At 57.8% G+C, this 21490-nt stretch overlaps 7 protein-coding genes across 7 annotated transcripts; 3 read left to right on the top strand and 4 right to left on the bottom strand.

The window, feature by feature from the left end:
* Positions 1–701: 701 nt before the first annotated feature.
* DICSQDRAFT_158451 (uncharacterized protein) lies at positions 702–3480 on the bottom strand. Its single transcript, XM_007360150.1, has 5 exons — positions 3273–3480; positions 3203–3222; positions 2828–3144; positions 2268–2775; positions 702–2214 (listed from the first exon to the last, which is right to left on the bottom strand). The coding sequence occupies exons 1-5, from the start codon at positions 3434–3436 to the stop codon at positions 1022–1024; spliced, it is 2202 nt and encodes a 733-aa protein (XP_007360212.1). The 5' UTR covers positions 3437–3480; the 3' UTR covers positions 702–1021.
* Positions 3481–3636: 156 nt separating this feature from the next.
* Positions 3637–5727, top strand: DICSQDRAFT_176498 (uncharacterized protein; the record flags this gene model as incomplete). The annotated part of the gene is made up of 7 exons (XM_007360151.1): positions 3637–3803; positions 3856–4160; positions 4242–4278; positions 4339–4399; positions 4449–4916; positions 4975–5460; positions 5531–5727. The coding sequence occupies 7 exons, from the start codon at positions 3637–3639 to the stop codon at positions 5642–5644; spliced, it is 1638 nt and encodes a 545-aa protein (XP_007360213.1). The 3' UTR covers positions 5645–5727.
* A 335-nt stretch (positions 5728–6062) lies between these two features.
* Positions 6063–7854, top strand: DICSQDRAFT_43523 (uncharacterized protein; the record flags this gene model as incomplete). The annotated part of the gene is made up of 5 exons (XM_007359705.1): positions 6063–6199; positions 6256–6589; positions 6706–6774; positions 6833–7357; positions 7417–7854. Coding segments are annotated over 5 exons (1503 nt in total), but the record flags the coding sequence as incomplete, so codon positions are not given.
* A 455-nt stretch (positions 7855–8309) lies between these two features.
* DICSQDRAFT_95405 (uncharacterized protein) lies at positions 8310–11352 on the bottom strand (the record flags this gene model as incomplete). The annotated part of the gene is made up of 7 exons (XM_007360152.1): positions 8310–8672; positions 8737–9174; positions 9236–9896; positions 9958–10563; positions 10623–11038; positions 11096–11208; positions 11268–11352. 7 exons carry the CDS (start codon positions 11350–11352, stop codon positions 8310–8312), a joined length of 2682 nt encoding a protein of 893 aa, XP_007360214.1.
* Positions 11353–11386: 34 nt separating this feature from the next.
* DICSQDRAFT_130965 (uncharacterized protein) lies at positions 11387–13529 on the top strand. Its single transcript, XM_007360153.1, has 5 exons — positions 11387–12006; positions 12055–12095; positions 12152–12177; positions 12256–12261; positions 12322–13529. The coding sequence occupies exons 1-5, from the start codon at positions 11715–11717 to the stop codon at positions 12353–12355; spliced, it is 399 nt and encodes a 132-aa protein (XP_007360215.1). The 5' UTR covers positions 11387–11714; the 3' UTR covers positions 12356–13529.
* A 91-nt stretch (positions 13530–13620) lies between these two features.
* DICSQDRAFT_176501 (Pkinase-domain-containing protein) lies at positions 13621–17569 on the bottom strand. The gene is made up of 5 exons (XM_007360154.1): positions 17377–17569; positions 17072–17301; positions 16331–17014; positions 14371–16269; positions 13621–14302 (listed from the first exon to the last, which is right to left on the bottom strand). Exons 1-5 carry the CDS (start codon positions 17543–17545, stop codon positions 14162–14164), a joined length of 3123 nt encoding a protein of 1040 aa, XP_007360216.1. The 5' UTR covers positions 17546–17569; the 3' UTR covers positions 13621–14161.
* Positions 17570–19134: 1565 nt separating this feature from the next.
* DICSQDRAFT_47229 (phosphoribosyl pyrophosphokinase) lies at positions 19135–20486 on the bottom strand (the record flags this gene model as incomplete). Its single annotated transcript, XM_007359822.1, has 6 exons — positions 19135–19561; positions 19635–19729; positions 19844–19903; positions 19989–20298; positions 20358–20397; positions 20453–20486. The coding sequence occupies 6 exons, from the start codon at positions 20484–20486 to the stop codon at positions 19135–19137; spliced, it is 966 nt and encodes a 321-aa protein (XP_007359884.1).
* Positions 20487–21490: the final 1004 nt, after the last annotated feature.

Below are 21490 nucleotides of genomic sequence, written 5' to 3' on the forward strand. Positions count from 1 at the left end.
TCCAGCAGCCTCCAGCCCAAAAGCTCTCCCATGAACCGGCAGCCGCGAGAACAGATAACACGCAAACCGCACCTGCACCTCCTCCCCACGCGGTCACGTGCTCATCGTCGCGGAGCATCGTCGCGTCTGTGTAATAGATCGCGATCTGTGATGGTGGCTAGACGCCAATCCCGATCCGACGTTTGAGAGCATCCTCCTTTGGTTCTTCCCGATCAGCCACGCTTCCAACAAAGAGCCATGACACATTCTACGACATACTTACCACCTCAACGCCTCGTATGTCGTCGTCATAGCATCGACTTGCTGCGTCTGTAAAGAAAGCAAGGCTCAGGACACACCTGGCGCGTTCATCATGCACCTCAGATTGCCTTTCCACACCCAGTTCCTGGCCCTCCGCTTACCTCCGGCCACGCCCTGGCAGTCAATTCAGTTGGCTGACCGGCCACCCTGTTGGCCAGACGTGTCGACCCACATGTCTCATCTGTCTCAGCAGCCCGGTCGCGTACCGCAAACAGCCTTTACGGCACAGGGCCAACGCCCGGCTCATTGATCTCTCTCGTCTGATGGACGTCAGACAACGCAAAACTCCGGACTTCCCGCGAAGGCGCGCGCAGATCGTATACCACACCTGCGCAACAAATCTCCGCACTACATACATATTCACTTCCTGCAACCAGGCTCTAGAGGGTGTGTGTACATACGGCAACAGCAACGGCTCCACCTGCACTTTCTCAGCCGATTTGCTGATGGAAAGGCTACAGAGCACAGAACCTGTGGAGTGATATATTAGCCACTGATGTGGACCTCCAGAACCTGCTAGCACTCAGACGTCAACATCCGCCCGCACACAGCACAAAACGGTGAGCGAGCATGTCTCGTACTTATCTCCACCTCAGGGTCCAGTTGTCGCCTGCGGGAACCGTAGTTTGGTATCGTATATGCAAGTGAGTGCTAGTCTCAAGAAAATGTCCAGCCGTCACTACAGCAAGCTGCTACCGCCGCGGCGCCGCGTCCGTCTCCCTCATCCCGAATCCTGGCCCCCACCACCTACGACGCGTTCCGCAACGGTCTGCAGCCATTTCCACCTTGCCTTCGCCCGGCGTCCGGCGCCCCCAGAGCCCTGCTCCTCCTCCTGTGCCGTCCCCGCGCCCCCCCGCTCAGCATCCCACTCCAAATCCCGGTCGGTGCCCTCCGGCAGCCCCTCTATCTGACCCGCAGGAGCAGCAGCATGCCCTCGCCTCTGCCCCTCTGCATCCCCCTCACTAACGACGCGGCGCATCCTCCACCCAACTCCAAAAGGCACTCGTCGCGCGCCCGCCCCCAGGGCGGTCTGCGCGTCGCCCCCATTGGCCCCCCCAGCGCCGCGCGGAAGCGGCGTCGGGCTCGCGGGCACATCAGCAGCGCCATAACCGCCATGCACGCTGTTCGCCAACCCCGAGCCAACCGCGGGCAGCGCGCTCGGGCGCCTCCGCCGCTCGCGGGGCACGATGGAGAACCCGGGGCTTATCGGGGACAACCCGATGGAGAAGCCGCCCAGGGCGGACGCGCTGGGCGAGAGCGGATGCTGCGCGTTCGGGCTGAGCGACGACCCTGGCTCGAGCGTGGTCCGCCGCCGCCGGCGAGCGGCGGTGCCAGGGCTGGCGTGCGCGTCAGACGTGGCGGTGGCATCACCGCCCGCAGGGCCGCCTGTGCTCGCGGTGTAGGACGAGCGCGAGTGTCGCGAGGTGGATGTAAGCAATGCGGAGTCGGTCTGTTGCCGGCCGTGTCCGCGCGAAGATAGAGGGCTGCGTACGCATGAGCGTGGGCTGGGGCTCGGTGGGCGTGGCGAGAGCTGAGGGGCTACGATGGGGGCGGGCGGTTCGGTGATGACCTGTAGCCCCAGCCCGTGCGTTTGTGTGCGGCCGCGCGGGGATCCTGGGCGTTCCTCGTTCCCCATTGGGAGGGGCTCGTCCTCGTAGATCTCAACGTCCTGAGCCTCGATGTCGCTCTCTTCGCCCGTGTTGACGAGCTCTGTGGCTGATTCTTCTTCGGTCCAGGTGCCAATGTCGACGCCTCGGCCGCCCTCGGGCGGGAAGCTGATAACATAGACTCCCGCGAGGAGCACGACGATGCCGAGGAGAACAAGCAGTAGGTGCGTGGTGGACAACAACGAGAACTGATCGAAATATATCAGACCATTAACGATGGAAGATAGGTTGTAGAAGCAGAATGCCACTAGATAGGGCTGAGTGTCAGGAATGACCTGTGAAGGAAGCGCATGTACTCACGTGGGCAGACTAAGGTGGGATCCGCGAGTATCAAGCCCTTGTGCATGTACCACAGCTGCAAAAGGGCGAAGACGATCAAGCTAAGCAGCAGAACCCACGCCTGCCACCTCCAGAATTGGTTGTCACCTCCGAGAGTGAGTAGCAGCAGCTCTACACCGCTCTTGGCGAAGATTAGGCACATCCCAGAGATGATTCCCGAGATAGACGCATAAGAAGCGGCGAGAAAGAGAGGTGTGCGCGGAGACCGCGATGCATAGGAAAGAGGGCTAGCAATCATGGAGACCACGGAACCAGGAGGTGATGGAGAAGGAGTTTTGGAGCGAGGTTGGGGCTTGCGATCAATGAGCGGTGTACGTTCGGTAGGAGACGTCGGGTCGAGCGCATGGTTCGCAGTGGTAGCCGTAGTCAAGATGGAGGGTGCGGCATTAGGTACTAGGAGGGGAGACAGGGGAGGGCTGATGTCCACCGGCTTGTACCGACGATAATAGTAATATTCCACTGCATGGGCCTGTTGTAAACGTTCAGTGTGCACGCGACCGTCAGGCGGCATAGTTACGTACAGTTGCCAGCCAGACTGATCCGACGAAGCCAAGCAACGAGAAGTACGCTATGAACGCAGGACGATCAAACAGGCGCAGCAAGTCTTCGATGGAGTGTGTCGGTTCGGGTACAATGCCGAAAACAGCGATGAGGATGGCGCCGCCGGCGATTAATAGAGTGCCAAGAATCATCCATGGGGAGAAGACGTCGCCGAGGAGGAGCCGGGCAAAGAAGGCATTCCAAAGGAGAGAGACTGCGCCAAGCGGGGCCAGTATGACCACGGGCAAGGAGGCGATCTGTACCAGAGAGCCGAAGAGGTTGGAGGAGAGGAAGATGGCTGTGAAGTATGTATGAGAACATGACAGGGGCACATGAAGGAGCAGGTTAATACATACCGAAGCCAAGTAGCCACAGCCTACAGAGTAATCAGCAACGGAGATGAGCGCGGGAGGGCACGAAACGTACGGTCTGCGGTGCTCGACCTTCTGCTGCTGCTCCGGCAGGGCTTGATTCAGTACATGGCTCTTACGCTGGATTGTGAGACCGAGGGATTGAATGAAGGACGCGAGAAGACCGATAGTGATGCCAATGGGTATAGAGATGGTGGGGTCGCTCGAGTCGACCGTCATGAAGGAAAGTACGGTGGACTAGGTAGGTTGTTCGTGGTCGAGACAGACACTCCTGGCATCGCTGCTACATGCTCCGTCCATGCTCATGTCCGTTTTGGGAAAGCACGTGCCTCCACCGGGTTGCGCCGTCGCTGCAGCGGCCGTTCCTTTCCATCAACCGGACTTCGACCGCCGCAAGGCCCGGCAGTGCCGAGCCCAACATGTCCCAAAGATCAGCCATATTCAACCAAGATCTGCTCGCCGCACCCTTCGGGCCATTTCAAGAGGAACATGCGCTCACTAGCGACGTGCGCAACACAACCGTAAAAAATCCGCTCGTCCTGGATTGTGTACAGTTCGAGCTAGAAGGCACCAATGAGATTGTAGGGTATGCGTAGTCCCAGTACAAACAAAGATAACTCGCTCACCTTCCGTTCCAGCCTCGATGAATGCGAACCATGCCAGCCGGAGTATGACCTGGAACGCTGCAGACATGTGACGTTCACCGGCGTCCTAGAAATTAGCAATCTCAAGTGGCTTTCCCCCGAAACAATCGACACGATAGGTGGAGCCTTGCAGGAACGAGATCGTGTCGCTCGTATCGCCACCCACCGAAATGCTCTACCCGACAGCCAAGGCCGAAACTATGCCGAGGAACTCAACTTTTGGTTCTCCTTCGACCTTGGCCTCAAAATCAGAGTAATCATTCGAGGGGAGAAGTGGATGCCCGTTTCATACCTACAGTGTGAGCAAGCCAACGAACTCTGCACTTCCTGGATTGCTAGAGCCCATCTGTATCTGCATTGATGCTGATCTTGATCTCTAGCCATCCACATTCCGAAAGGCTTAATGCTAGTGGCTCGGTCGGTGCAATTGATTGGCGTCCTTGCATTCTAAGACAGCTCAGACTGGAGCGCATCCAGAAGCACTCGTAGATATGAAGTCGCTTCGCTACATATCGAAACCTACGAGCGCAGCCGAAAAGTAAGCCCTCTGTTCTCTCACTTCCGCTCACATCCCGAGCATCCCACAGTATTTGGCTCGATGGCGGCTGCTGCACGAACTGCAGAAACTCCTAGGGATCGACGCGGGCCCTGGGAAGTCGTGGAGTGACAACAAGACGCCTCTGGCTGGACGCACCCCCGAATGGTTTGCAGAGCTCTATCTGCGACACAGAGCGTACTCTTTCGAACAACGTCGGCAGCGTCCCATCTACGACTCGGACTCAGACTCGGATATCGAGCCTGGAGCCAACGGAAGATTGAAGCGTGGCCGCGAGCATAGTCCCCGTTCCGTCTCGCAGGAAGAAGTCCTCTCGCTCATCCAACAGCACGGTCAATGGGTCATGGATCAAGTGAAGCAACGGAAACACGGCAAATGGCTCGACCTGAGGGTCTGGGCTCTCTGGTTCGCTTCGGCTGACGCCAGGGTGGCGGACGGCCGTTCCTCTCCTCCGGAATGCAGCACTGGACGCAAGGTAGTCAACAAGGAAAGAAGCAAGGTGGTAGGCTTGTACGCGGCGTAGGGGTTGCAGGTTGTTGACGCGATCGGAATGACAGAGAGGACTCGCTCGGCAGGTCAGCCCCCGTTCCCCTTCGCCGATGGCGGTGGACGCTCGTCTACCGTATCCGACCCATGGCAGAAAAGTGGACGAGGCGATGCTGCGCACGTATGACCCAGACTTCTCACCTCAGTCCACCACCCTCGGCTCCCCAGTGAGCAGCCCCGGGCGCCCGAGCACGCCAGTCGACCCCGATCTATTAGCACTGCTTCCTTCGCAGCTGTGGCAACCTCCAAATGTCAATTCACTACAGATTTGGACATGTCCTTGGAAAAACTGCTCCTATGTCATCGACCTCTTCCATTTAACGGACGAAGACATGGACCATCAGGATATCACGGAAGAGGATAAGCAGCGGTTTCGGAGAAAGCAATGGTCAAGAAGCGATGCCTGGGCCCGTGAGGCGTTTGCATACATGGTCGACAGACACCATCATTGGCATTTCAATGACGCAGGCATTGACGTTGACCTGGTTGGCGACCGTGTGAGTCTTCGTTGTTTCCGACTTTTCTCAGTCATGTACACAAATTGTTAACTTGTTTTCCTATATGCAGTATGCTTTCCGTTGGAGATATTCGTCTAGCCAACCTCGCCCGACACAGTTCAGAAACGTCAAAGTTGATGACAGGCGACCTGAACCCGATAGAATCAAAGAGGAAGCTAGTTGACTTGCATCCGGTCTCTCCGCGTGTCTCTGTGATCTATAATCGTTCATCTGGTCACGGAGACACGATCTCGGAGTTTGATTGCTGGCCGACACTGTATTTACATGTGATCTCAATCGTGCTCATCGAGTGTCCTACTCATACATGGCCCTTGAGACGAATTGCAGCGATGCCATGGATTAATCTCACGGGTAGTATAAAAGCCTCGATTAGGTCATGTGCGATGTCCTGCTGGAAGAGCTAGGTGCCATTTGCGGTACCCTTCTTGATATTCGTTTCTGGAAAGCTAACGTAACAATCGACAAACGCTGACCATTGTCTGCCGCAGCAGCAGCAGCAGCAGCAGCAGCAGCTATGTCTGGCTATTCGACTTAGCTTTGCAAGCTTTCAACGATCGTAGCAGGTATAGATGAGTGTACGCCTCTCTGACCTCATCAATGAGCCCTTCGGTCCATTTCTCGAGGAAGACGCGCTGACGACCACCGTGCCGAACACAACGCAGAGGAACATCGTGGCGCTGGAATGCCTTCTCCTTGAAGGGAACGGCAGTATCACAGGGTACGCATGAAGTCACAGGAGGTTGCAATCAACATACTCAACAATCATTTCTGCAGCCTAGACGAATGTGAACAGTTCCAGCCCGAGTACAACAAGGAGTTGTATGAGGTACAGAAGGTCCCAGTGCGCTTTCATGGAGTCCTCGAAATCCAACGCCTCACATGGCTGACCCCCGAAGCCATCGCCGGCATTGAGGAGGACCTACGCGACCGCGACCTGGTCGCGAGGGCAACGCTCAACCCAGAGGCTCGACCAAGTACTCTCACGCTCAAGCAAATGTATCACCCAACTCCAGGGTTCTCTGGTGGCCAGCTCAAGATCAAGGTCAAGATCCAAGGCACGCGGATCAACACAGCCGTATATCTCAACGGTAAGTATAACCGCCTGCCTGTACTACATGAGCTTCTCATGACTTACTGATAATAGCTGACGACGTTCCAAGGACTTTGATGTTGAACACTATGTATGTCCGTCTCTTGCGCTAGACCTCCACGACGCTCCCTGAGGCCATTCGCAGGACTCGCAGATATGCCGTGAATTCCATGCATATCAACACATATGAACTCAGTCGCCGCGTAGGTGTTCTAGTCCTATCTTGTGAGCACTCTCCTATAGGCTCATTTTGGTGTGAAGTACCTCTCTCGCTACCAGCTACATTACACCCTGCGAACCCTTCTTGCCCTAGACGCAGGATCGAACACTCACGCAAACAATCATACCAAGCTCGAGAAACGCACTCCAGAATGGTTCATCGACCTGTACTTCAAGCATTTCGCATACCTCGGCGCCGCCCGCCAACATCGGCCGCTCTACATTGAGTCGGACTCCGACATCGAGCACAACACAGCCGGCCGGATGAAGGCAGGTCGTGAGCATACATTACGGCACGTCTCCAGGGCAGAAGTGCGCTCTCGCATCGCGGAGCACGCCAAATGGCTGATAGAAGAGCAAAAGTTGAATAACAAAAACAAGTGGATCGACGTGGACATTTGGACCGCGTGGCTAGGTAGAGTGGGTCATCTTCGTAGGGAAGCTAAGGAAGCCGGCCGAGTCTTTGGTGTCTGGGACGGGGCCGACGTCAGCCTGGAGGACGATACGGACCTTGAGGATCTCCCTCGCCGTCCCAATCCTGCCAGACGCAAGAGTAAACCTGCGACTGTAGCTGTCGTCCTATCCTGTTGTAAGACTTGAGCGTGCTGACCACGCATCTCTTGTAGAAGACGACCAGACGAGCTGCCTCGCCCAGAATAGTAGATGTTTACCTGCCGGAGCCATACACAGACGAGGCTATGATGCGGACCTACGATCCAGACTTCTCACCTCCCTCAACTACCCTCGGATCCCCTACAAGTACCCCTTCGCGTCCCAGCACCCCCGTTGATCCTGACCTGCTAGCCAGACTCCCATCGCAGCTATGGCATCCTCCCAACGTCAACGCATTACTGATCTGGCCATGTCCGTGGGACGGCTGCTCCTACACAATCAATCTCCTCCACCCAAAGGAAGAGGATATGGACCACCCTGATATCACGGAGGAGGATAAGCAGCGGTTCCGAAGCAGGACGTGGAAAGGGCCAAGGGATGTGCGTGCTCGCGAGGCGTTCGCGTACATGGTAGACAAACACCACGACTACCACTTCCGACAATTGGGCATTGAGTTTGACTTGTTCAATGGACGACGGGTGAGATTTCCCATATCCTCTTTAAGGATGATGATGACTGATTGAGCACTGTGATGGGCATTCTAGTGTCATTTCCATTGGAAGAACACAGCTAGCCACCCGCGGCCTTCGCTATTCAGACAAGTTAGGGCGGACGACAGGCGACCGGATCTAGAGAAGGTGAAACGAGAGAATGCTTGACATAACTAACCGTGTAAGGTCTACACTCGTCTTGCGCAGTCGACGGACATGTAAGAGACAGATATGGAATGCGATTACTAGCCTATGGTACAGTGATTTTGAATGTGGTGTCTACTGATACAGTACAATGCGACAAGATCAGCTATACAGTGGATATCTCCAAATCTGCGAAGTCCATCTATCGTCGGAACTCATAAGCCCATTTGATCTTACATTGCTCGTGCGTTCCTCACTCCGCCGCCGCAAGTTCAATCCATCTCCTCGATCTCGATGTCGTCTTCGTCGTAGTCGACGTCCATCTCCTCGCCAGTGCCCTCGTGGTTAGGCACGATGAACAGCCGGTTGTGCGGCCCGTCGAACTGGACCTTGATCGTCTCCCCATCGCGGATGCGCTCGGAGAGGATCATGACCGAGAGCGGGTTGAGGAGCTCCTGTTGGATCGCACGGTTGAGCGGCCGCGCGCCGTACGCGGGAGAGTACCCGATCGACATCAGGTAGTTCTTCGCCGCGTCGTCGAGCTGGAGCGTCATCTTCCGATCCGCGAGGCGTTCATGGACCTCCTTGAGGCGGAGGTCGACGATCTTCAGCACGTTGTTGCGAGAGAGCGTGCGCTGTAGAAACACAAGTTAGCATGATGTTCGATACTTGCACGCCATGTAGCAAGAGAATACTTACGAAGATGACGATCTCATCGATACGGTTGATGAACTCTGGCGGGAAGTGGCCGCGGATGGCACCCATAACGAGCTCACGCGTCGCAGGCTTGACAGGGCCCTCACCCATGTCGTTGAGGAATGCGGCGCCGAGGTTGCCCGTCATGATGATTACGGTGTTGCGGAAGTCGACGACGCGGCCCTGACCGTCCGTGAGCCGACCATCGTCGAGCACCTGGAGGAACAGCTGGTAGAACTCGCGCGACGCCTTCTCGATTTCGTCGATGAGCACGATCGAGTACGGCTTGCGGCGGATGTACTCCGTGAGCTGGCCGCCCTCGTCGTGGCCGACGTAGCCCGGAGGCGAACCGATGAGACGAGCGATCGAGTGCTTCTCGGAGTACTCGGATCCATCAATACGGATCATGGCTTCGGGCGAATCGAAGAGCAGGGTTGCGAGCTGTGAAACCGACTCGTTAGTATACAAATTCGTGAGTAGTGCACATACGAAGACAACTTACCGTCTTGCTCATCAAGGTCTTACCAGTACCAGATGGACCGGCGAAGAGGAAGCTGGCAATCGGCCTGTTGGCGTTCCGGAGACCCGAGCGGCTCAGACGAATCGCGTTCGCAACCGCCTTGACCGCCTCAGGCTGGCCGACAACGCTCTCCGCGAGGATCTTCTCCATACGGAGCAGCTTCTCCTTCTCCGTGCTCATCAAGCGCGTCACAGGAATGTTCGTCCACCTGCCGACGATCTCCGCGATCTGCTCGGGGGTGACGACGTCGGTACCCGAGCCGTGCGCCAGGTCCTCTTCAGCCTTCTTCGACTCAAGCTGCGCGAGCCGGTTCTGGAGCTCGGGGATAGCGTAGTAGCGGAGGTCCGACGCGGTTGCGAGGTCGTAACGGCGCTCTGCTTCGTCGGCCTTGGCCTTGAGCTCGTCGATGCGTTTGCGGACGTTCTGAACCTCGTCACCGCGCTTCTTCTCGGCTTCGTAGGCAGCCTGGAGGGGCTTGAGCTGGTCCTCGACGTCTGCGATAGCTTTGCGGGCCTTGATGAGGCGCTCCTTGGAGGCTTCGTCCTTTTCGCGCTCAAGAGCGTGGATTTCGACCTCGAGTTCGAGCTTACGGCGCTGGAGCTGGTCAATGGCCTCGGGAGCAGTCTCGCGTGTCACACGGACGCTGCAAAATACAAGTTAGCAAGCCTTGGAACACCACCGCAGGGAGTAGCACAAAAGCTTACCTTGCGCACGCCTCGTCGACCAAGTCAATGGCAGAGTCGGGAAGACGTCTTGAGGTGAGGTAACGGTGGGCCAGTTGCGCAGCCGAGATGAGGGCCCCGTCGAGAATGCGAACACCATGGTGGACCTCGTATTTCTCGCGGATACCACGGAGGATCGATATCGTCTCAGGGACCGAAGGCTCGTTGACGATGACCTGAGCAAACCGACGTTCGAGAGCGGGATCCTTCTCGACGTATTCCCTATACTCTTTAAGCGTCGTCGCACCGATGCAGCGGAGTTTGCCGCGTGCCAAGAGGGGCTTGAAGAGGTTGGCGGCGTCCATACCGCCAGAGCCGGCCATGATGAGGTGAAACTCATCGATGAAGAGGATAACGCCGGGACCCTCCTCGATGGCCTTCTCGACTTCGTTCAGGACGGACTTGATACGCTCCTCATACTCTCCCCGGTACTTCGCACCCGCCATGAGTGCACCCATATCGAGGGAGTAGAGGCGTGCAATGAGCGAAGCCGGCACGTCGCGGTTGACGATCCGCTGCGCGAGACCCTCGGCGATGGCAGACTTTCCGACACCGGGCTCACCGATGAGGATCGGGTTGTTCTTTGTCCTGAAGGTCCATAGTTAGCAACATCAGGGCAGCAGAGACCGGCAAATGAAGCCACTCACCTCCTACACAAGATACGAACAACACGACGAATCTCGTTGTCACGACCGATGACAGGGTCTAGCTTGCCCTCTTCGGCCAGAGCGGTGAGGTCAGTCGCATACTTGTTCAAAGCGTCGAAGCCTTGCTCGGCGTTCTTGCTGTCGACACGACGATTACCCCGGATTTGGTCGATGGCCGTCTTGACGACGTCCTCGGTAAGACCCGCCTCCTTGAGGATGGGGGCGATCGAGGAGTCCTTGATCAGGGCGGCGAGGATGTGGTCCTGAGCAATGTAGGAGTCGTGCATGGTTTTCCTGAGCGAGTCGGCCTCACGAATGACCTTGGCGGCGGCAGAGCTGAGAGAGACCTCTTCGGGTGGTGGTGACTGCGTAGGCAGTCGTACGATGAGCTTCTGGAGAGCTCTCCGAATTGTAACCTAGGGAAAATATGTTAGAACTTCGTAGAACTCTAGAGCGCAATGGAGGTTAAGTACCGTGTCACCGCCGGCCTTGTCGATAACCGAGCTGAAGAGTGAAGAGGTGGATGGACCTCCTCCTTCGCTCTGGCCCTCATTGAGAAGTGCGAAGGCTATGTGCGCGGGATGCACTGTGAACGTGCGCGTCAGTGAAAGTGGAACCTCAGCGATCGGAAACAAATGAACGTACCTTGCGCGTTCGCATAGTCCTTCGCGAGTTGAATCGCTGCGGCTAGCGACTCTTGAGTCTTGTCCGTAAATTGCATGTTATTCATGATGGAAAAGAAGTATGCGGGAGAGAAGGGTATCTAAGAAATGTGGTCGTCGAAAGAAAGTTAGGGAGCTGGCTGGGCGGACATGGGGTAGATATACTGCTCGTATTCGAGAATGCTGGAACTAGGAGGAACAGTTCATGAACAGGCTCGACTGGACCGTAGAACATTCGAGCACTGTCCCTATCCGTGCATCCTCCCTTTTCCGGCAACAGCCGTGACGTCACCGGCCTCATCACTGCTCGAGCCTCTTCCAGAGCCCGGTTTCCGGACCAGCCCGGCCGTTTCCCCACGCTTCCCGTCCTCGCCTGGGCCAACCGCCCGACTTCCCGTTTTGGGACCCGCCCAACTCTGCGTTGACCGCCATGCTGGCTCGCCGAGCTCTCCAGGGCCTTGCCCGCCCTCTCACACGTCTTTCTTCTACCTCAACGCCTGTTCCTACGCACGAGGCACCCTCTTCATCTGTCGCCATCCCCCAGTCTCCCAATCACCCGAACACATGGTCGACTAGTCAGCGTCCCCGACCTCAGCAGCATTCGGGCCCGCGTTTCGAGCAGACTGTTATGGAGCTCCAGCCTAACCCGCTCAGCGCCATGGAAATGATTAACAAAGAGCCCATCCGTGTTGTCCACGGTCGCAAAGCCGTCTGCGACGGTGGTATGTATCGTCATCTTCACTAGCGGCGCTTATTCACCGTATATCTAGGAGGAGGTCCTCTCGGTCATCCTAAGATCTTCATCAACCTGGTGAGTCTCATCGCTGCTATAATTGCTAGCAAGGTACTCACAGTAATCGTGAATAGGACAAGCCAGGACCGCGGGCGTGTGGGTATGTGCTCCTTCAGTGCTCCTATTTCTGCTGTAATAATTCGAAGCTTGCCCGCTTCCCGTCCCTGGACGTTCACAGATACTGGTACGCTTCCTCGCGCCGCTCCGCCTCTGCAGGTGATGCTGACGCTCCGTTCCTTATCAGCGGTCTCCGCTTCGAGCAGGCACATCATCACTAGGTCTCCCACTGGCCCCCTTATATACAGTCGCCTCATCTCTATAGCGGGCCAATGCCATTCTCTCTGTGATCGTTCTCTTATACACTCTGCCGCGCTGTCGCTCGACGTCAGACCGATCCGATCCCTTCATCGGTGCGTTCGACTTCCTCCGACGTGCGAATACCGGTCGATCGTGCCCTTGTACGTGACCCTTCTCTCATTCAGCGTACCTATCCGTCGAAGTACCGCTTCCCTAACGCAACCTGCGACTCGCGAATCCGTCTTGGAATGCCTATGCTTCTTGGACCTCAGTTCGCCCCGACGTACACCATCATCATGCGTCCCTGCCCACAGCATCGGTGTGTGACACCTTCGCAAGAACATACCCGTAGGTCCGCGTACGTATCGGCGTCGAAGTCCGTCAGACCCGCGTCGCGGAAAAGGTTAGAGTTCGGCACATCCTTCAGTCAATCCCACGATCTACCACAGCCTCGACGTCGACGTTCTCGCACTCCGCTCCGGAGTTACAGCGTGCGTAGGACGGCAGATCATGGGTGCATTCATTCTCTTGGCTCGTGCCCAACCTGCGCGGTCTAGGCCATCCGTCAGCCTTCATTGACGTCGGACTTCCTGTGCGAGCGCGCACAGCGGCCAGCACCCCACTAGTCGTGGAGCGTCCAGCTCGCGTTTCATATAATGCATCAAGGAGACAGGCGGCTCTTCGCAACAGGACGTCTGCCATGTACGACCGCTGCCGGTGGTAGTGGCACGCGTATCAAGTTCATAGTAGCTCAGCCCTCCACGCACCGTCCGTCTTGCGTTACGGCTGTGAACGCCTGCCAAATGCCATCCGCTTCTGCCCGCAAGCACGTCGCCCTGGAACGTTCCAGCTCGCCTCACGCGCACAACTTAGAACTCTTCTCGGGCTTCTGCGCGAGTCCTGCCCGGCGTCCCCGCGTCAGGGCCTCACGGGCCCCGCAACAGCCTGCGCGTGTCGCACGCCAAGCCGGCTTTGCCACGCGCACGCCTTGCGAGAACAGCACGCACGCGGGGGCAAGGTGCTGTTTTAACTCCTTTTTGGCGGGACACCTCGAGTACTGTACAAATACACATGAGATGCAGTCTATGTATGATAAATGATAAACCGCGTCCGTATAGAGACGAGACGGGGGTAATGCGATGCGAGCAGCAAACGCCACGGCGCGCCGCCACAGGCGCGCGCGCGTCGTCAGAAATAGCGGTAATTGTAATGTACGGGCACCGTGAAAGCGAATGGGGAAGCACGGGGGGATATGAGCTGGGGGGCAGGCGGAGGTGGAGGAGGGAAATGAGATAGCAAGTAAGCGAGTGTGTGTGGGGGGGACGCGCCAGCGCCGTCTTCCGTCGCACACGACGGTCCGAATGAAGATGCGCGTGCGGATGCAGCGTCCCCAAAGGAGATGATGGAGTGCGCAAACCGTGTGAACTGTGGGGTCCTAATGAACGACGAGCGAATGCAACAGTTAAGTTCTGAAGAGGGAAGTCGAAGATGCAAAAAGGAGGCGAAGAATGTGCGCATGCAATGAGGGACGGGGAGAATGCGGTGATTGACGGAGGAGGGCGAGGACGACAATGGTGCGAATGGGGACGGACGAGATGCAGGGGAGTGCGCGAAGCGGTGCAGGAGCGCGTGCAGCAGAGCCAGAGAGGAAAGATGCGAGCAGGACGTGAGCCGTTAAATAGAAAGCAAGAATGAGTGTGATATGCGACAGCCGACCCAGAAGAATGTACAACAGCGGACCCGTGAGGGAGAGAGCGAAGCAGAGGAGGCCAAGCGCACTACAAGGGTTATCCGAAGTCGTTCCCGATGTCCTCCGGCGAGGTGAACGACATGGGCGATAGTGGGGGATATTCGCCCTCCGCGACCGCCTCGAGCTGCGAAAAGGGTGGCAACGAGCCTGGTCGCGCTTGAAGCGAGGATAACGGCGGCTGCGTCGACCGTACGCCATCAGCCCGTGCACACGACGTCCCGCGCAGCAAAAAGATAATACACTCACCACTTTGAATATGGGATTAATCGCAGACTTGGGCGCGATGCCAGGACTGGACGGATAGCTCCCATTCCCTCTCGGATCGTACGGACTCAGCGGGCCCTGGGGCTGGAACCCCACCGGATGCGTCGGTTGCGGGGGGATCGTCAGCGTCGGCCTCTCCCCCGCCGCTGCCGGCCGCCCCTCAGCGTTGTCCACCGTCGAGTTGCTCCCGTGCTCCCGCGACCACGGTATCGGCGACGACAGCGAGAGCATGTGCATGGGTGGCGCAGCGGGCGACGACCCCCCGTCCGAGATAGACGACGAGTCCACCGACGCGCGCAGATGGAACTCGTTCGCGAACTGCTGCTCCATCGCCAGCGACGACGACGAACGGCCGTGCGGCGAGAACTCGTCGGACAGCGTGCCCAACGACGACATGGACGTCATCCTGCTGATCCCCAGCGCGCTCGGTCGATGTCGTAACCGTGGTGGGCCGGGATCGCTGTCGACCGTCGCAAACGAGATCACGGACACGCCGCTCGGCATGTCCGTCGACGACATCGAGTGATCGTCGTCGAAGTCCCGCCGACGAGCCTTGGGTAATCGCTCGTCCCGCCCTGGCCACTCGCTTCGCGGATGCGACTCGGCGACGCTGCTCACGAAGCTCCCTCCCGCGGCGTCGATAGAGGACACGCCGTGGCTCTGCGTCTGGCGGATGGGTCCGCCCGCCGCGGGCTGCTTGCCATTCGGCCGCTGGCCGTTGTTCGACGCGCCATGTATCATCGCGAAACTGCTGCGCCACTCGAAATCCAACGATGCTGACGGATCGCGGAACCTCTTGCTCTTCTCCAACACCGCCCGCGCCTGCTCCTTCTGCATCTTCTCCGCGAGCAGACGTCGCTGTTTCTCCGATTCCCGCCGTATTCGTTCGGCCTCCTTTTTCCGCTGCTTCGGGTCCACGATCCGCGGAGGAGCTTCCTGGATGGGAGAGAGCTCGGACAGCGAGCGACTGTCCGTGCTGGAGGACTGCGTGCGCTTGAGTGACGGTGTCGACCCCGCAGAACTGACGTGGTGTTCTGGCAACGGCGGAAGAGGCGCTTGTGCACCCTTGTCTCCATGTCCGCCAAACATGCTGGAGATGCCCCATTTGCTCGGCTTCTTGAAGAGACCCGTGCCCCTGCCCTTCGATGCCTGGTGTGCGGTGATGTCGTGAATGTTCCCGCTGACGATTTCCTGGATGGAATCCTCGACCTGCGGCCTCGCGGGGTACTCCCTGAGCATGGGAGATGTCTGGACGTCCATCGATTGAGGAAACCCGTCCGGAGGGATCTCGACATGAGGCGAGATCTCCATAGGATCCCAAGGTCCCTGGGAGTCCGAGGCGTAAGAAGGCCATCCATGCGACTGCTCCGAGGGTGTACGAGAGCGAAGCGGATACGAGCCGTTGGGTAATTGAACCTGAGCGACATCTGAAGGGTATGGAGACGTGCTGCCTCCGTCGGAGACCTGCGTGCGTGACGAAGGGGTATCGTAAAAAGGCGTACGGTGAGACGCGGAGGCTTCTGGTATCTGCACGGTCGCCGCTGGCGGCTGGGGCTCGAACTCTGGCTGCTCTGGAAACGAGTTGTGAGAGTGAGATGGGGGGATGTTGCGAGGCGCAACCGAGGGTGGCGACCGCGCGGGAGACACGCCGTTGGGTTGCGAGGAGCGAGCGGCACGGCCGTTGGAAACAACTGGTTGTGAATACCCCGGAGGGCCAGGCGGGTTGTTCAGCGGCGTCGTCTCGAGGAGGTACGGGTGCTCGAGGCATTGCTTGCTCGTCAAGCGCAAGTCAGGGTCATACTTCAGCAGATCAGCGATGCACTCGACCAGCTTGATCGGGACTGAGCGATCGAAGAGGGTGTAGATGTCTCTGGGCGGAATCTGGAAGATGACAAGATCAGCAAGGCGAAGGAAGGGAGACCCTGACCGCGTATATGCGCACCTCCGGAAACGAGAGCCCGAATTGGCGTGCCATCTTAACTCCCCGCGGCCACTTTCCACCGCCAATGGGCTTCCCTCTCGCGTCATGGCCATAATCCCTGCAAGGATCGCCCAGAAGTTCGCAGATTCTCGCCACCTGGTCTACCTCTCCCTGACCGGGGAAGAGCGGCCGCAAGTTGACTAGCTCCGCCATAATGGTTCCAAGTGCCCACATGTCCACGGGATTGGAGTAGTCCCTGCTTTTGAGCAGAACTTCTGGCGCGCGGTACCACCGCGTCGAGACATACTCCGTATAAGGGGGCTTGCTCTTGGTCTCCCTCGCCAAACCAAAGTCTGCAAGTTTGACGATGACCACAACGTCGCTCTCGGGAGGGGCATTTGGAGGAGCATGGGGTGACACTGGGCGATAGTCGTACAGCCCCGTGGTAGTAACGAGGAGGTTCTCCGGCTTCATGTCGCGATGAAAGTAGCCCGACTCGTGAATGTGGTGGAGGCCCTCTACGACCTGGCGAAAGATGGAGGAAACCAGACCGCCCGCGAGCGGTTTACCTTTGCGAGTCTTGATAAGCTGGTACAGGTTGCCTTCCATAGACTCGAAGACGAAGTAGAGCTCCTTGGTGTCAGGGAGGAGGAAGAAGTCGTAGAGCGGAATGATGTTGGGGTGATAGGATATCGCACGTAGCGACTGTCATACGATGATGCATGAAGGGCTGGGATCGTGGCGGAGAGAAACGGGACGCACCTCGAGCTCCTTGAGCTTCTTGCACTCGTCCCAGCCGCCCTCCCACTGCTTCTTCATCCTCTTGACGGCGACCAGTCTCTTGCCCGCATATTCGGGCCTCGCCCCAGGACCGCATTGCATGGCTGACAAGGGTGTATTGGGCGGTAGCGTCCCATGCCAATCGCAGAGCCAGACCGTGCCAAAAGATCCATCTCCGACCAACTTGAGCGGTGTATACGATCGCGTGGAACCTGCAAACCGAGGAGACGGATATGAGTGAACCAACATCATGAGGGCGAGAAGGGGCGGTAAGCGCATATACTGACTGCTTCCGGAGTCGCCAACGACGAGTTGGTTGTTCTGCACGGTGACAGAGGGGACGGCCTTGACGGTGATGCGCTCCTTCGCGGTGGGCGCCTGGGCGCGGTGTGCGGGGGGAGGGGGCGGAGGGGGCTGGTGTGGGGGATGGTTGTTTGGCGCGTGGCCGTTGGACATGTGTGTCGGATACGGGTTGTGGAGGTGGACTTGGGGATTATGGCCTTGGTGGACATGGTTTGTGTACATGATATGGATGTGACTTGCATCGCCCGAGGAGTCGCGAATTAGGAGAAGCGCAGGGAGTTCAAGGGCGCATGGAGGATGAATAAAGATAGGGCGGAAGGGGGCGGGCGCAGAGCGACGGGGCGGACGAGGGAAAGGGAAGGGAGCGGCGGGTGGAGGGGAAGGAAGAGCAGGGAGAGAGCGAGAGCAGGAGCAGGAGACGCCCGGAGGTGAACTCGCTCTCAGCTTTGGGCGGGCACTGGCTCCTCGACAGAAACAGAATCCACCTCCCCGGCCGATCATCCACCATTTATTTTCCCGTTTATTTTTGCCACGTCCACAATCGGTCCCGCAATCCGCCCTTCTTCCCTTTTCGGGGCCTTTTCCTTCCCGATACAGCTTCCGGCCGTCCCAGACGCCTGCAAATCCGCTAGCTCCCTCCTGCGCTGCGTTGGCGTCCGGGGGCCTCTTCCCTGCTCACCGCTCTTCTATTCCCTCCTCCGCAAGCTGCTCGCGCCCCCCGACAGCCCGTCTGGAACACAATCCAGATTGCCGGCTGTGTGTCGACAGCGATCACCCGATCGCATTTACTGCACCTCGGTAATCATCTCCAGCTAGCCACCCGACTGGTGATGGCACATCGCGCTGGGAGCTCGCTCTGAGATGAAATGAGCGCGGCCGGGTTCCATGCCTGTGGAAGATGGCACGGCAGGAAGCATTAGATGCGGCCCCCTCCCCGCTAACGCCACACAAGGCATTAATATTGACTCTGCGAGTCTGATGGGCTGATTGGGTAGCTGCTTGATGGGACGAGAAGCAGGGTGCGCGTGGACATGGGCCCGTCTCTCTTCATCGAACCTTTCTTTTTTAGCCGCGCCCTCTTCCTGACGTGTGCTCCAGCTCCGACCCACTTCGCTTCAGCCACGTCGTCACCCCCCGCCCCGCCCCCGCCCCCCCGCCGCCCACCGCCGTACGCGACCCAATCCACGCATCCCCAGCCATCACCGTCGTCACCACCCACAGCGCCGCCCGCGTAAACGTTCAATGTCCACCCCTCCAACCTGCCGGCCTGATTCGCCGCGATCAGCGGGTGATGTCCCGCAGCCTTCCCATCTCCAGCCCGAACAGTTCCCCACGCGCGCACGAATGAGAACACCATTGATCGCGATCCGCATCTTCACTCTCCTTCCTCGCTGACACAGCCCAGAGCCTCGAACACGCCCGCCGGCTCGCCCATGAGGTCGGCCATGATCTGCACCGAGTCCTTCTCGGTGTCAAGTCCTCGGTAAAAAGCCCCGTTCTTGCATATAGACGTTTGGCCCTTCGTCCCGTTTCGCACTCTATACTAGCCTACGGCCAGGCTCGGCACAATGGCCGGTATGGAAGACTATCCGTCGTGTCATTAATGCTTTCGGTACATAGTACAAGAATTCATGCGCATCTAAATCGTCTTCATCTCCACAACGTGCCAAGCCAATCGCGAACAGTCCCCCGCCCCAATACGCCGTTTCACAATTAGGGGGGGTGCGCTAACTAAGTATCAGCTAGTATGGCACCTCGTCGAACAGCTTCGACACGCTCTCGCCATAGTGACTGCGCCGGATCACCTCTGCGAGCACGTTCCCGATGTCGATCACCTCGATCTTGGCGCACTTCGCGACGTTCTCCGTCTGCGGCAGCGTGTTCGTCACAATCAGCTTCTCCAGCGCGGACTCCTCCACGTTCTTCAGCGCGTTCCCGCTCAGGATCCCATGCGTCACCATCGCGTACACCTTCGCCACCCCCGCCTCGGACAGGTGCTGCGCGGCGAGGCAGAGCGTGCCGCAGGTGTCCGCCATGTCGTCCACCAGGATCGCGACCTTGTCCTTGACGTGCCCGACGAGCACCATGCGCGACACCTCGTTCGCCTTCTTGCGCTCCTTGTGGAACAGCGCGAAGTCGACCCCTAGCCGATCGGCCATGGACGTCGCTCTGTCGGGTGCCGCGAGAGACGTGAGACGTGAGCATTCCGCGCTTGACACTGCGGGGCACGATCGCCACTTACCGTTTCGCGCCGCCCGCGTCGGGAGACACGATGACGATGTCAGACAAGTTGAAGTTCGTGCGGATGTACTGAATTGACGACGGCTCCGCGTATAGCTGGTACAGACACATGTGTGAACGAGAATACAACGGGACAGACCGGCGTCACTTACGCTAGAGGCCGGTAAAAACGTGAGCTCTCAAGTCAAGTTGCCATGAGCGACGAAAAACCCACTTGTCCACAGGCACGTCAAAGAAGCCCTGTATTTGTGAGGCGTGGAGGTCCATGGTCTATCCACATCCCGAGCACGAGCATTCGTCCCGTCGCTTGTGAGACCGCTAGCCCGACACCCGGCGCACTAACCGCAGCACTCACGATGACATGGTCGCATCCCGACTTCTGCAGCATGTTCGCTACGAGCTTGGCCGTGATGGGTGCCCGGCTCTTGTCCTTCTTGTCCTGGCGGGCGTAGGGGAACAGAGGCAGGATGGCGGTGATGCGCTTCGCGCTCGCGATTTTGCAGGCGTGGATCATGATGCAGACCTCCATGAGGGCCGTGTTGATCTCGCCGCACCCGGTGTTGATGATGTACACGTCGTCCTCGCGGACGGACTCGGTGATGCGGACATGGCTCTCTCCGATGCCGCTCTTGGTCACCTCAGCCCTTGCGAGAGGTACACCGAGTCTGGAAGACGAGACTGTTAGACCGTTCGCTCCTTGAAATGCTGCAGGATGAACTGGTACCGTCGGGCGATGATCTCTGCAAGCTCGGGGTGGCTAGTGCCTGCGCACAGGATTGAGGCGGGCGAACGAACCGATCTGGGTGCACGAAGACGCACCAGTGAAGATTTTGATGCCGTTGCCAGTGAACATAGTGGAAGAGCCGGTCTCAGCAGAAGTACATGAAAAGAAATAAAGATACAAGCTAGAAGAACGAGGAAGAGAAGCGAGGCAGTGAAGTACCAGTGTTTTCCTGGAGCAAGACGCAGAAAGCCGCAACTCAATCCGTGATTCCGCTGTGCCCAAGTCTGGGAATTTGAGACAAGCAAAATACTTACATAACCTCTGATTATCACGTGGTCGAACCCGCCAACTGAGCGAGTGCCGCTCGACATCAGCAAAAAAGCGAAAGAAATGGTCAGTTATGTCCGGCATCCGTCTTACACGGCCAGATTGGCGAGATATGGCAAAGGGATGGCGAAAACTGGTAGAGAATCGCCAGGTATGCTCTGCAATGGCCGGACCTTGCGGGGCGCCTGAACACTGACTGTCGGTCCTGGCTGAGCATCGGATCATTAGTTACCATAACGTAGAGGGCGTATGGCCGACAATGTACGTTTACGACTGCGCCAATGAACATCAATGGTAGGTAATTGGTGAGGATCCTGCCATGGAAGGACACACCCAAACCACGATATGGTCGTTGAATGCACATGTGTGTGAGATATTAGCTGATAGTTTGGATCGCACGCTGGTGGACATTTGTCTTATCCATAGCACATGATCATTGGAAGCAGGTAGAATACATTGAGGACTACTAGTACGCAACATGGAGATACTTATTAGGCACGCCGAGAACACAAAATCAGGCTGGGTTAGTAAAGCCACTTACCAACTCAGCAAGAGCAAGAACGAACCTTTGAGACATGTACACGACGATGTAAGGGTACAAGAGACCTACCGAAGAACATGGGTGACATACACATAGGACGAGGCGGAGGATCGGTGCCAAACTCATTGCTGAGTAGTCGAACCGGTCCTCGAGTGTTGAAAGGTGGCAGACACCACCAGATGCAGAGAGCAGCGTCTGTGCATGAGCGGCCACAGCTCTGTTGGCGTGAACTGAGAGAGGTGGTAATGGTGAACGTTGAGGGCAG

Source organism: Dichomitus squalens (assembly GCF_000275845.1).
Source record: "Dichomitus squalens LYAD-421 SS1 unplaced genomic scaffold DICSQscaffold_1, whole genome shotgun sequence".
In the NCBI taxonomy this organism is placed as follows: Eukaryota; Fungi; Basidiomycota; class Agaricomycetes; order Polyporales; family Polyporaceae; genus Dichomitus; species Dichomitus squalens.

Bases quoted from the DNA above. Each gene is read 5' to 3' on its own strand.
- DICSQDRAFT_158451 (XM_007360150.1), bottom strand. From the start codon at position 3,436: ATGACGGTCGACTCGAGCGACCCCACCATCTCTATACCCATTGGCATC. The intron at 3,223-3,272 runs GTACGTTTCGTG...ATTACTCTGTAG, and splicing joins AAGGTCGAGCACCGCAGACC to GCTGTGGCTACTTGGCTTCG. The intron at 2,776-2,827 runs GTACGTAACTAT...CGTTTACAACAG, and splicing joins GATCAGTCTGGCTGGCAACT to GCCCATGCAGTGGAATATTA.
- DICSQDRAFT_130965 (XM_007360153.1), top strand. From the start codon at position 11,715: ATGCTGGCTCGCCGAGCTCTCCAGGGCCTTGCCCGCCCTCTCACACGT. The intron at 12,007-12,054 runs GTATGTATCGTC...CCGTATATCTAG, and splicing joins CAAAGCCGTCTGCGACGGTG to GAGGAGGTCCTCTCGGTCAT. The intron at 12,096-12,151 runs GTGAGTCTCATC...AATCGTGAATAG, and splicing joins CTAAGATCTTCATCAACCTG to GACAAGCCAGGACCGCGGGC.
- DICSQDRAFT_176501 (XM_007360154.1), bottom strand. From the start codon at position 17,545: ATGTCCAACGGCCACGCGCCAAACAACCATCCCCCACACCAGCCCCCT. The intron at 17,302-17,376 runs GTCAGTATATGC...CTCGGTTTGCAG, and splicing joins CGTTGGCGACTCCGGAAGCA to GTTCCACGCGATCGTATACA. The intron at 14,303-14,370 runs GTGAGTGTATTA...CGGTCGACGCAG, and splicing joins TTAATCCCATATTCAAAGTG to CCGCCGTTATCCTCGCTTCA.